The 14,086-nt window shown below is 44.2% G+C and overlaps 2 gene segments (V, D, J or C); both read right to left on the bottom strand.

The window, feature by feature from the left end:
- Positions 1 to 1,185: 1,185 nt before the first annotated feature.
- LOC132646064 (Ig heavy chain V region 441-like) lies at positions 1,186 to 1,862 on the bottom strand. The segment is given in 2 exon segments: positions 1,186 to 1,646; positions 1,751 to 1,862. Coding segments are annotated over 2 exon segments (492 nt in total).
- Positions 1,863 to 13,520: 11,658 nt separating this feature from the next.
- LOC132655360 (immunoglobulin heavy variable 3-73-like) lies at positions 13,521 to 14,086 on the bottom strand. The segment is given in 2 exon segments: positions 13,521 to 13,900; positions 13,995 to 14,086. Coding segments are annotated over 2 exon segments (426 nt in total).

Raw genomic sequence — 14,086 nt, forward strand, 5'->3', positions numbered from 1 at the left:
ATAAATATAGTGTAAACTCAAGAAAAAATACTTTAATATTCACAATGGAAACCACACTTTTTCTTTGTTTCTTTTCTAGGATAGACATAAAGATAGAACAAACTGCCTGGGATACAGCTCAGCAAGCTGAGTGGTTTCCTGGCATATACAAAACCTGGTTTTCCCGCTGCCAGCTGCTTTTGTTTCCTTGTTTCTGACCCACTGTTTTTGGAGCTGCAAAACTGCAGTCTCTTGTATTCCCAGAAAGGACAATGCACCCTTCTCACCTCCACTCTGAAGCTGCCTGTCGGCTGCTATCCTTTCCCGCAGATGAGATTCCCTGTGTGAGAACTGGGCCTTGCTGCTGATAAAGCCCTGGTTCCAGGCGCTGAGATTCTCTGGCTCGGCTGGACTGAGCCCCAGACCTACAGTGCTATTTGGTTGATGAAACACTAGCCTCGTGGTCCACTTCCATTTCCCCTTTCTCGTTAAAAGGAATGGCTTCTTCACTTTCTCTTCCATTTGGGATTCCTCTGGCTTCTACAGCCACATTCTCCCTACTCAAAAATCCAATATTATCCAGTAACGCTAAGAGCAATCAGTAAAATAAGAAGTGATTCCCTATTTCTCTTTTCTCAAAGTCCTGTTTCTCTCTGATTGTTATCCCACTTAAAAAAATACTGTCTCATTTATTTTTATGCTTTCTAAAAAATCATAAGATTAAATTTTAAATATTAAGATGACTGACTACATGACATGAAAAAACAATTTTAAAACTTTTTAACTTTGTTTATATTATCTGATTTTATACTAACCAAGCCACAAGTCTCATTTTAAATTACTATGAATTTTGATATAAATTCATGTTTATATAAATTTTACATAAATGAGTCATCCCTGCTTCAAAAATAATTTTACATGATGTTTTCCTGGAGATGTAAATGCTATTCTAATTAAAAAAAATAAAAAAACTAGGAAGGCTCTACCTAGAATGTGAAAAGACAAGACACAAAGATGTCCATGGAAGTCCTTATCATGTGATTTCAGTGACCAAGGCAGGGTCCTTGACAGCCTTATAACTGTCATTTTCCATTTTGTTCATGAAAGACCGTGCCTTATATTTTTAACACATTACAAGAAAAACATATAATGCTTTGAGTATGTTTTATTCCTTCAGAATACACATTTAGAGAGAATTCTTGGTTAACTGTTAGAAAAACTTCAGCCCAGCCCCTCAGAGGCATGTTTGATCTTGCCTGCATCATCTCCAAATCTGTGTTCTCTGTGCGCCTCCTGGTGGTCATGAGCGGCATCACAGGGAGGTTTGTGTCTGGGTCCACACTGAGGTCCCCTCACTGTGTGTGTAGTACAGTAATAAGTGGCCGTGTCCTCAGATCTCACTTTGCTCATTTGCAGGTACAGAGTGTTCTTGGCGTTGTCTCTGGAGATGGTGAATCGGTCCTTCAGGGACGGTGCATAGTTTGTGGTACCACCATTTGGATTAATTTCTCCAACCCACTCCAGCCCCTTCCCTGGAGCCTGGCGGACCCAACTCATCCAGTAGCTGCTAAAAGTGAATCCAGAGGCTACACAGGAAAGTTTCAGGGAGGCCCCAGGCTGCACCACACCTCCCCCAGACTCCACAAGCTGCACCTCGCACTGGACACCTGCAAACAGAGAGAATCCTGTCAGTAAACTGCCATACAAGCTCGCTATCCATCTCACCCGTGTCCACTGATGGATTCAGTATCTCTTCTTCCCGATGAATTACCTTTTAAAAGAGCAACAAGGAAACCCAAAATCAGACCGAAATCCATTATGTGGTCTATGTTCAGTGCTGATCACCGAATAAAGTGACCTGGAAATCAGGGCTGATCTCCTCGGCCTGAGCTTCAGGGTCAGTGCTGGATGGTTTTCATGAGGAGAGAGAGACCTTATTTGCATGTCTTCCTGACATATAACAAGTTCTGTCGATGGAGGGAGGAGAAGACACTTACTGGATGTTTCTAAAGGAGCTGTGGGAGTCAGCCAATAAAGAAAATGGCTGCAAAAGTTTGTGTCACAGTAAACTACTTTTCATTGGTTCAAATTGAGACTCATTTACTTCCTGTCATAACTATAAACAAAACATGCATTTTGCTGTTAATTTCCACCTTATTCCCCAACTCCTGAATTGTAGAGGGCAGTTGCCACTGTTTTGTTACAGGCTCCGGAGCTTTCTTCTTTCACTCCCTGGGCTTAACCCTGGTGGACAGAGCATTACCTGAGTCAGGTCCAGCCCAAGCACAGCTCTCCCCTGAGAGTGGAAACCCCCTTTCTTTATTGAGATCATGTGACATGACTGAATTCCAGTGTTCAGCCAGGAACCTGTTTAGGCCTTGTCCAAGTTGTATGTACCCAAGGGCATGGAATTGTTGTGTTATTGTTTGTTTCGGTTCCTGATTCCTGCACGTTTACCAGTTTCTTACTAGACACAGGGAGAGACTGAAAAGATAAACTTCAGTGTACAGCTCAGCATTTGGCTTCTAATATCCTCCATGTTGCCCATACAGACCTCTCAGAACGATGCCCTCACTCCCAACATACCTTCTCTTGGCTTTTCTTTCTTGCTCAACTTCTTTCATGCCCTCTCCTAGGCAGCTACCTGCCCTGATCTTACCAGGAGTCCTTAAATATGCTCTTCCTTTTCATGGAAATAGACATACACGATGGAGTTCTGATAACTCCTCACTCAACTCAATTCATCAAGAATTCTACAAGGTTTCTCTGTGTCCAGCCTTCTCTGTTGTAATTGTGACTGATACGCTGACAGAACAATTGAACAAAAGGTTTTTCTGTTAAATGGCTGCTTCAAAGTGAAATGGGCTGCAGTTTCCAGTCCTGAGAATAACCAGCTGAGCTTTGGGATGTCATTGTTTGTTGCACTCTTTAGCAACAAGAGCAAGCAGCTCAAACTACAGGTCACATCTAAATCCTCACAGGACAGAAGCCGAGGAGGGGCAGACGTGTGTGCATGAGGAGGGACAAGCACACACATCTAACACAGGTGTAGACAGGGTTGGGAGTCAGATGCCCAGGATCACTTCAGAAACTGTGGAGCATGGAGAGACTGAACCTGGCAGGATCAAAGCCTGCTGGGAGAGAGAGAGCCAAAGGAAGGAGTCAGGAAGTTTGCGTCCAAACAAGGCAGATTGCTCTCCATAACCAGAGGTCTTTATCGGTGACAAGCAAGCAAGATGGTTTAACAGTTAATTCCACAACAAACAAACAAGAATGGAATTGGTAGAGAAGTGTTTTGAGGGCAGAGAGGCAACATTGGAGGTCAACGATACTGCTTTAGAAACCCAAAATGTCAACTAGCAAAATAAGAGAATATGGACATTTCTGGTGTAAATATTTTAAAAGAATTAGAGGAAAAGCATTCTCTCTCTCTCTCTCTCTCTCTCTCTCTCTCTCTCTCTCCCTCCCTCCCTTCTTCCCTCCCTCCCTCCCTCCCTCTCCCCATTCCCTCACACACAGACACATGCACACAGTCTGAACACAAGTCATCTCTGTCCCATTGGAGTGGAGGAGAAGCTCAACTCTGTAGGTCCTAGGCTTGAGAGAAGACAGGAGAATTTTCACACACTTCACTGTAAAATCAAACAGATGAACAGATGACAGGAGCATACTGCACATCCTCTCCATGCACTGTCCTTGGTTCAGAGAACATTCTCTTCAGGGCCCCCAGGGCTCAGTTTTGATGGCTCTGTAGGTCTCCTTTTGGAGCTACTGTCCCCTCCATGTCTTTCCATATTCCCCTTCTCTCATACTTTCCCTGCATTCTGCTCAAAGTTTGGCTATGAGTCTCAGCCTCTGCTTTGGTACCTCAATTAATGGAGTCTTTCAGAAGTTTATAGGCAGTGAGGAAGGACCTCACTGTGGTAGGCTCCTGTCCACTTCCCTGACTTCTCCTGCTTCTGGTATCTAACACATTCGTCCTTCTAAATGAGGATTGAGCACTTCCTTAGGGTCTTCCTTGTTGTTTAGTTTCTGTAGGAGTATAGATTTTAGTATGTTTATCCTATATTATATGGCGAATATCCACTTATGAGTGAGTATATACCATTTGTATCTTTCTGCTTTTGGGTCACCTCACTCAAGTTGATCTTTACTAGTTCCCACAATTTGCTTGCCAATTCATGATTTCCTTGTTTTTAATAGCTGAGTAGAATTCCATTGTGTAAATGACAGGCTTGGAAATCTCAGCATCTAGGAAGCCATGGAAACAACCAATGCTCACTTTAGGATACTTCTTTGGATATTTGGTCATGCCTGCCCTCTGCCTTCCTTCCCCCTGCCCTGCCATCCACAGTCCCTGCTCATTTCAGGTGTAAATATGGTGGTTTACAGCAATTTAAAATATTGAGAAAATATAAAAGTATTAAACTCAGTGAGCCTGAAATTTGTCTTAGCTTGGGTTTCACACACCTTTATGAGAGCTGATCCCTACCACCTGTAATGAATTGAAGCTGCAGATACTCTGAGCTGAAAGAGTTTAAGCTCCAATTTTCCATGTCAAGGAATCGCTAGAGGGACACAAAATTTAACATTAAATGTCAGTGATATACACACATATATACATGAGATCTCATGGAAATAAAAAATGATGAAATAGGCAAATGGGTGGACTTATAGATTGTCAAGTTAGAAATGAGCACATGCTGGAGAACAACAGCATCAGCAGTAAGGAACAACTTTCTTTGTTCAATCTGGAAGAACGTAAATGCGCCCACCCAACCCATGTTAACTACATCGTTATTGATATCCTAGGCTGAGCGTCAGAGATGCTCTCTACGTGTCAATCCAGAGTGTGCCTGCGGTTTGAAAGCCCTCCAGATAAAGAACCTTGAGCTTCCTCTATGTTGTTCCCTGGAGATCTAGACCCCGGGAAACAAGGTGATTGGTTCAGTAGAGGGTTTTATATTCACAAAACTTTCTGGAGGCAATTTGATAAACAATTCTATGTACTCTGACTTTGTCACCAGTAATCATTCCTTGATGTATGTAATAGACTTAGGTGAGCTATGTTTACGGGAAATGTGCATGTGTATTTATAGTAGTTTCAATATCTTTCCTTAGAAATAGAGTACACTGAAAATATTCTATCAATTTAGTGATCCCTGGGAGAAAGTATTTTGTGGGAAAACAAAGTTAGCACATTTTCATACAAATAACCCCAAAAGTGACCAGATCAAACAATCAAAAGATTACAGAATGAATGATCACTTCAGTTCAAAGTCTTTGAGAAAATGGAAGCTTTGAACATGATGTCTCCACACCTCTCATTGCTCTTTCCGTTCTTAAGACTCTTGACATGCAACGATCAAAGTAGGCCAAAGGACTCTTCCTTTCAAAGACTGCATAGTGTGTTTCATAAGTAAAATCTTTGCTTCTAATTTGAACAACCCATTTCTGCTTTTCCCTGAAGACTTGGAGACCCAATCCATCCAGGCATTGCTGGAAGTGAATCCTGAGACTGCACAGGAGAGTTTCAGGGACGGTGCAGGCTGCACCAAGCCTCCTCAGACTCCACCAGCTGCACCTCTAAAGTGACAACTAAAAGCAGAGAATTCTGCCAGTGAACTCTCACAAATGGTCACTAATCATTTAGTGTTGATGTCTTATCCATCATTTAGGCCTACCTCTGCCAAGCCAAAGGCACTCCCAGCTCTTCTGTTACCTCTTTAAGGCACCAGGCAAGCCTGTTTATTTTCTTGCCACATCCTTCTGCTCTGCAGATCATAAAGGAATTGCTTTTCTCTTACTGGGCCCTTCAGAGAGATGCTTTCCCTTCACCACTAGGTAGTTCAAAGCCTTCTCCCTCACCTGTGACCTCCCTCCCTTTCCCATCATATCTTTTAGATTTTCTCATCTTAGGTGGTATTCTCCATGACCTTGCTTCTCTGAACAGTGCAATAAGTAGATATTTCTCTTACTCATGCAATATGTTTCTGACTTCTTCAGGGTGCTGAGAATCCTTACTGTACTCTGCTGCTCATGAAGGAGAAGGAGGCCAAATGATAACTAGGGAGGACAAAGTTCCAAATGCCTATCCATACCCCACCTATGAAAAGAACAACCCTTTCTTACAGCCTTTCCTGTCGTTTGATGCTATTTTAAAGCAGATCCACAAAGCAAAGGAAGTATGGTCTCTAGGGAACAGCTAAACTGTTGCTGGAAATCACTCCTCAGCCACAGGAAGTGGGCGGTCCTTCCTCACTGCCTGTGCTTCTGGCCTGAGACCCAGGACTGCATGAGAACTGGGCACCTCCTGCAGCACAGGCACTCCTGTCCCCTGGCAGAACATTTATGTCTGGACTCCCACTGATGTCCCATCCCTGTGTCTCTTGCACAGTAATACACAGCTGTGTCTTCAGTGGTCACAGAGCTCAGCCTCAGGGAAAACTGATTTGTCTACTATAATTATAGTTATTCAGCTCTTGAGGGATGGGTTATAATAGGTATCTCCAGCGTAATCAACGTGACCCATCCACTCCAGCCTTTCCCTTGATGCTGATGAATCCAGCTACACCAGTAACCACTGCTAATGGAGTAACCAGTGACAGCACAGGTGATGGACAGTGGCTGGGAGGGCTTCAGCAGAGCAGGCCCTGCCTCTGTCAGTTGCACCTGGGACAAGACAACTGAAACAAAGAACAGCAGAGAGTCAGAACCTCAAAGCTGGGGACCCGGGTTTTCCACTGCATTGCTGTGGAACTCACAGCTGGGAACCATCAGCAGGAAAAAGAAGACCCACAAGTGTGTCATGTCCTTGGGGAATTCAGTGCCTCCACAGAATGTTCTCCAGGGGGTAGAAGGCTCTGAACTTGAGCAGGTGCTTGGCTTCTGGTAGCACTGCTATGAATTTGCATGTGGGATGTTCCTATAAGTGAATATATACTGGTGAGTTGTAAATCCCACTTTGATTGTCGTGGGAGGAGACTGCAAGGCAGTTTCTCCAGGAGCTCAGTTCTCTATGATCAGTTAGTTTCACAGGCTCTTGACATTCAAGGGTGTGATGAGAAAACTGGTTTGATCTGGAGCCAGAGGAAATATCTATACATTTAATAATAAATGTATCAAAATTTGCCCTTCATATAAGGTCTTCCAGACTGCCAGTGAGTGGCCATATTGGAAGCACCAGCTAAACATTTAATGTCATTATATCTCCTGGAACATGGAAATGAATGGAGGACTCAATTCTGTGTATTCTACACAGGCAAAGATGTCACAGTTCTGCTCAGGACACAACTTACTCTCAGGCTACTGACATGAGCTGCCATTACACCCAGAGTCCTCCCTACAGCACTGACTGTTCATACACAGTCCTATGAGGGCCATGTTCTGGCTACTACACGCTCGTACTGCACTTGGCTGCCAGCACTATACACTGAGCTGTAATAAAGGAGAGAGACAGCAGCAGAGAGTGCAGAATTATCAGATCAGCAGTGGTAGAATGAAGTAGATCAACACTACAATGGAGAACAATAAAGTACTCACATAAAAAATCCTCAAAATTATACACAAATAAATAAATCCGTGCTGGTTAAAACTGAGGAAGAAGCAGAGAAGGTGTTGGAAGAGGAGGGTAGGAGGAAGTGGAGGAGGGGGATGATGGTAGAGAGGGGTTAGTGTTGTGAGGAGTAGGATGAGGAGGGTGGAAAGAGAGGAGATGGGGGAGGATGAAGGAGAACATCTCCAGGACAACGTTCACACCTAAGTACTGGGCATCCTAGTGAAAGTGTGCGTGGAGAGAGGATGACACCCAGAGACACAGGACGTTTCTGTGAGGTTATTCTTTCCTGGGAATACAGACCCTACACCCATAGGGTCTCACCACAGGAATGTCTAAGCAGGAGCTGAAGAAGCTTTGCAGATTCATAGCCAACGTCTTGTGCCTCAGCCATGCTGAAATTTGGGCCCAGATAATTGCTTTTCAGGGCACTGTGCTGTGCACTGCAGGGTGCTAGGAAGCATCAGAGGTCTCTATCAAAGGAGAACCAATACAACCCCACAGTGATGCCAAACATGCTAATCTACTTCTATACATTGGCCGTTATCCTTGTGTGCAGAGTGCCATCCAGAAGGCAGCTGCCAAGGTCCACAGACCGGTGGTGTCCACCAGAGCCACCCAGAAGGCAGCTTTTCTCTTACTGGGCCCTTCAGAGAGATGCTTTCCCTTCACCACTAGGTAGTTCAAAGCCTTCTCCCTCAGCTGTGACCTCCCTCCCTTTCCAATCATATCGTTTAGATTTTCTCATCTCAGGTGGTATTCTCCATGTCCTTGCTGAAATAAGTGAAACCACCCAACTATCAATTAAGTACATCACCTACCCAGGGAGTATTTACAGATGAGGTTAAACCATGCTTACCAGGATGCCAGGAGAGTGAGACACATCTAAAGGTGGAAGGAGTGTGCAATTAAGACTGAATTGTTTAGTATCACAGGCTGCCAGTTTGTAATAACCTCAACAGAAAAACCAATTTTATTTAAAAACTTATACACTGAAGTCTGTCTTGGGACCCTTAGGTAGAGGCAGAGAAAAGTGATGCTATGAGCAGAGAGAGAACTGAGTTGCCAATCTCTATTCCTGAGGTCAGCAGGGAGAGGACAACCAGGGGAGCAGAAAGTCCTCTATAGACTTTTATTAGTTTCCTTTCTGAGAATTGCATACAACAGCACTGCCTCAGCAGCGCTTCTGCCCCCTCTTCCTTCCTCCACCCCAATATTCATGATCGTTTAAAATTTATGTTGTATGTGCATATGTGCTTGTGCACTCATGATCATATAACCCACTGAGCTTATTCAGCTTTTGCAGCGTTTGTCTGCCTGAGATTGGAGGGCTGATTACTTGAGATTGGAAACCCCATGAGGGAGTTTCTCCATGAGAGCAACCGATTCTCCAACCCTTGGGAAGGTTTCTACTGCACCAGTACTGGGGTTTCTGTTAGATGATTCATGACTCCTGCTGTGAACGTTATCCCCACAAAGGCTGTAGCATCTTTAAAGTGTGTTTCTAGCGAATAGAGAAGCAATGAGCATGGCGGAGGAAGGGTCTGAGAAATCTGATGTGGGAGTTCCTTGCTCCTATTCCAAGGAATGTTATGGCTGAGTCATACACTCCCTTTACTTGAGAATTGTCAGGGTTCTCCATGCTAATTTCTAGTGAATCAGTGTTTCCCATTCCCACTGCCTAAATCTTGAACACTTTTGTTTTCAGATAATTTCTGGATCTGTCGTTTGAACTTGGGTAAAACCAAATCTCAAAGTCATCCTTTCATCACAAACACTCTGGAATTGACTTCCTCTGCTTGGTGTGTCCTGAGCGCCCCCTGATGGTCCTGAGTTCCCTTGCAGGGAGAATCCCACAAGAGGCTGGAGCTGCCTATTGGCTACATCTGTGTAGGGGGTCTAGGTACAGCCATGCACAGCCTTTGGTTAGAGCTTCCGTCTCCACAAGCCCCTCTGCACCAAGGTTAGTTGCCTGTTGGTCTTGTGGAGCTCCACTCCCTCCGGGTGTTTTAATCCTTCCACCCACTCTTCCACCAAACTCCCTACACTTAGCTTAATGTTTGGCTCTGAGTCTCAGCATCCGTTTCTATCCTCTGCTGAGTGGAGCCTCTCAGAGGACTGCTATGCTAAGCTCCTGTCCGCAAGCATAGCAGGGTATCATTAATAGTATCAGGGTTTGCCTCTTTCCCTGGGGTGGGTCTCAGGAGGGCTAGGTATTGCTAGACATTCCCCCCAATCTCTGCTTTATTTTTGTCCCTGCGATCTTGTAGGCAGGGTAAATTTGCAGTAGAATTTTTGTGGGTGGGTTTGTGTTCCCCTTCCTCCATTTGGAGTCCTGTGTATTTAGAGAGTGTCCTCTTCAGTCTCACTAGGAGTGTCAACTAGAATCACCCCATTTCCTCCCAGAATCATACCCTGTCTTAGCTCTCCAGCTTGTCACAGAGATGCCCCCACCCATGGTTTCCTTTCTCTCTCTGGACACTCTGTTCTCCTGCCCCCTGCTCTCCCCAGGGCTGATCTCCACCTTCATTTCTCTCAGCTCTGTCTCCTACCTTGTTCTCTCTCTTTGACTGCTTCTGCTGTCTGTTCTAGTTCCCCCTCTGAGTGAGATTTAATCATCCTCCTTTGGGTCCTCCTTGTTGTTTATCTTCTTGGTGTCTGTGAGTTAGAGTATGGTTATCCTGTACTATATGGGTAAAATATACTTATAAGTGAGAACATTCCCTCTCTGTCTTTCTGGGTCTGTGAGTGCTCACACAGGGTAATCTTTTCTGCTTCCTTTGCCTGCATCTTCAGGAACTAACCCTGGATAGTTCCACCTTCAGAGGATTTTCTCAATAGTCCAACAATCGAAGGGGTGTGGTCCATGAAATTGGATCTCAACAGGCTCAGAGCAGCACTGGAGCCTCCTGGAATGTCACTGTTTAGTCCTGTTGGAAGGCTGGAGGAGGTGAAGTCAGAAATCAAGGGTGGATGGGAGCATCAGGAGCAACAATAGATGGAGGAAGCAAGGGCAGGCAGGTCACTCAGACAGTGACTCAGTTTACACATCTGACCACCTGTGGGAAGGCCACTGTAAGGGCGGGTCTTCTCCTCTCAGCTAATTCTCTGGGGAAGTATCCTTGCAGGTGTTCCTCAGAGTGCCTTTCCTGTGTTGATATAAAATCTTTTCAATCGCAAACTGAAACCAACCATCACAAATCCAGGCCTTATTAATTTGACATCAACCATTCCCTCCTGTCACGCTTACATTGGAATCTGACAGTAGAAAGTTCATAATTCTCCTCACATGGCAGGTCTACACACACAGAAGTAAATTGCTCAAATGAATTTTTCCAAAATAATAGGAATGTTGCCTGAAGTACACTTACTCTTTTTAGGTTCCACAAACTAAAAAAGATACTACAAATTTTAAAACCCTTAAGTATCAATATGAACTTGATTTCATAACACAGGATAAAGGACCAGAAGAGAAAAATGTAAACAGATTTCTGCCTAATAAATGTGTATCCAAAGTATAATCATTAGTACAAAAAACAAAACATCATTATTGCCACTTAGAATAGTTGTTCCTATACTGTGTCATGTGACCATAGCTATATTTATGAGCATCTTCTTCTACTATGCATTCTGGATGTTTTTTACCATAAGCAATCACCTCAGGTGTCCTTGCATCTTATCTGGAAGTTTAAACCATAAATTCATTATTAAATTTCTGAGCCAGTTGCCCTCTTACCTAAACTAGGTTTATTGTAGTTTTACACTGAATCAGAGATTCCCACTTAGGATATGTTCTGAGTCTCAAGATGGAAAAGGGTCCCCAGTTTCATGAGATGCTTTTGCCTTTGATGCTGGCTTCCAGACAGAGTCATTTCTGCCTTCATCAGTAAATTCTATATTTGGGGGGAATTGTAAGATATTATTATAAAAAACTTGCATCCAAGATTATTCATTTTCATGATAACGCATGTTTCTACAACCTTAGATATGAATCTGATCACCAGGAAATCTTCAGAAAGAGAGGCACCCCAGAGAAACAGATCAGTTATGTTTATTCCTGTTGTTGGGTTGACCTAGATGAAAAAAAAATGTTCATCTGTATGCTGAGACATACCTACTCATTCTGAGCACCTTTCATTGAAGCTTGTGTCCTGGCCCCCATGATGTCCCATCGCCATGGCTGAAACAGAACGATATGTCCTCAGATCTCGCGGTGTTCAGAATGAGATAGGCACTGCTTTGGGATCATCTCTAGAAATGGGGAATCTTCCTTTCCCAGAGGAAGCATATTCTGAAGTGACACCACTAACTGGGTTTTTAGTGAAGTCAAACAGCTGAAGATCATTTCCTGAGGTGTCAAGACTCAGTTCATACAGTAATCACTGAAGGCAAGTCCAGAGGATGAAGGGGAGAGTCTCAGGGAACTCCAGGCTGCACCAAGCCTCAGTCAGACTCCACAAGCTGCACCTCACACCAGACACCTACAACACCAGAGAATCATGTGTTCACCGTCCCTCTTATTGAGATACACTGTCAGTGCTGATCACTTAATTGGAAGGCCTAGGATCTTGGGAAGCAGCTGTGGCTCATGCCTGGGCTGCTTTTCATGAACACAGTGAAGCCTTCTCTCTATGTCCTTCTGCCATAAGCAAGGAAGTGGAAGCCTTGGGGAGAGGAATAGCCAGGATAAGAGGACCTATCTCCAAATCTTTAGATTTTAATATATGACCTGAAGTAATCAAGGAAGACAAGAAATCTAAAATGGATTGTGATCTTTGTTGTCTTCCAGAACCTGAAGGTAAGTTGATATTTTTGAAGACACCAGGCACTGTGGACAAAGGACTTGGAAGAATATAGCTGAAATAGTCGTGGAATCCTCTTGCCGCGAGGACAAGCTTTCCTAGCACTAGAAGGTCTGTACAGACTGTTGGGGAGAAAAGCGATCAATAGACACACGAAGCCCTGAAGCCTGTGAAATACAGCAAGAGCTGGTCCTTTACCCAAAGTTATAGCACTTTTGTCTTTTGTGTATCAAGAGTTTAATGCCAAAGTCTACTTGGACTTCAGGCCAGTTCAATAGGAGGGAAATAAAGCTGTCACCAAGTACCTGTAACTGGAGAGTTACAGAACTCATTATTACAGTTATTCTAGGCAAAGATAATGTCTTTTTCTATTTTTAATGAAGATAGATTTGTTCACGCCATATATTCTGGTTATGCAGAGAACAAGAGTGACCCTGGGATGTCCAAATACAGCTAAACCTCCTTCAGTGCAAGCCCTACAGTTACGGCTCACAGAATTTCCTGGAAGAGGGGGCAGAGAGATCCCAAGATCCAGAGGACTAAGAAGGCACTGTGAGAAGGCATCTCCTCTGTAACACAGGAATGCTGCACACATGAACTCTCATATTGCTTCCTAATCTAGATGCAGAGTGCAGGGGGACGTCTCACAAGTCCCAACCCCTAAATGAAGAGCTACAGGTAGCAATGGCTGCTGAGAGTGGGGAATCAGTGGCTTTCAAGGACAAGCTCCCTAGTAGTTCATTCACTCCTGAATGGACTGCTCCGAACACCTGTACATACGCAGAAATATGCCTGTGCTGAGTAGACTAAACACACAGGAGCACACTCACAGTAATCTATTAATTAAGGGCGAAGAAGACCTGAATCTGAGAAGTGATGGATGCATGTGAGAGTAAGTTGAGTGGAAACATTGGTGGATACAGTATTCACATAAAAATTTTCTCGAAAAAATGTATTTAGGTTTTTTAAAATATCAAGGAAATCTCAGCTCAGTTCCACTGTCATGCTGAGAGGTATGAGTTCAGTGCTATCACTGAATGGGAGGACCCAAGAATCCAAGGCTTCCTTCCTCTTCCAGAGGTGCAAGGCTGGTTTTTATGAGCAGAAGGAGGTCTTACTTGTATTTCTTATTGATGTATGCTGAGCTCTGAACTGACACCCTTGCACCTGGTGTTGTGCTCTCCCTACCGGTGCTCAGTGTTCCTGCAAGAAGGTTTTTGTCTGGGTTCACACTGAAGGTGCCTCACTGTGTCTCTAGCACAGTAATAAATGGCGGTGTCCTCGGCTCTTAAGCTGTTCATCTGCAGGTAGAGGCTGCTTGTGGAATCGTCTCTTGAGATGATGAACCTGCCTTTCACAGACTCTGCATAGGCTGTTTCATAATTATTAGGTTTGTGCTTAATTCGAGCAACCCAATCCAGCCCCTTCCCCGGGGCCTGGCGGACCCAGTGCATCCAGTAGCCACTGAACTTGAATCCAGAGGCTGCACAGGAGAGTTTTAGGGAACTTCCGGGCCGCACCAAGCCTCCGCCAGACTCCACCAGCCGCACCTCACACTGGACACCTGCAAACACAGAATCCTCTTGGTTAACCATCACAAAGGTCCACGGTCCCTCTCACGTCCACTCACACACTCAGTATCTCTTATCATACATTACCTTTTAAAAGAAGAACAAGGAAAACCCAGCTCAGTCCCAACTCCATGTCGGATGTTCTATATTCAGGGCTGATTAATGAATATGAATCCAGA

Source organism: Meriones unguiculatus, chromosome 7 (genome assembly GCF_030254825.1).
Source record: "Meriones unguiculatus strain TT.TT164.6M chromosome 7, Bangor_MerUng_6.1, whole genome shotgun sequence".
Lineage (NCBI taxonomy): Eukaryota > Metazoa > Chordata > Mammalia > Rodentia > Muridae > Meriones > Meriones unguiculatus.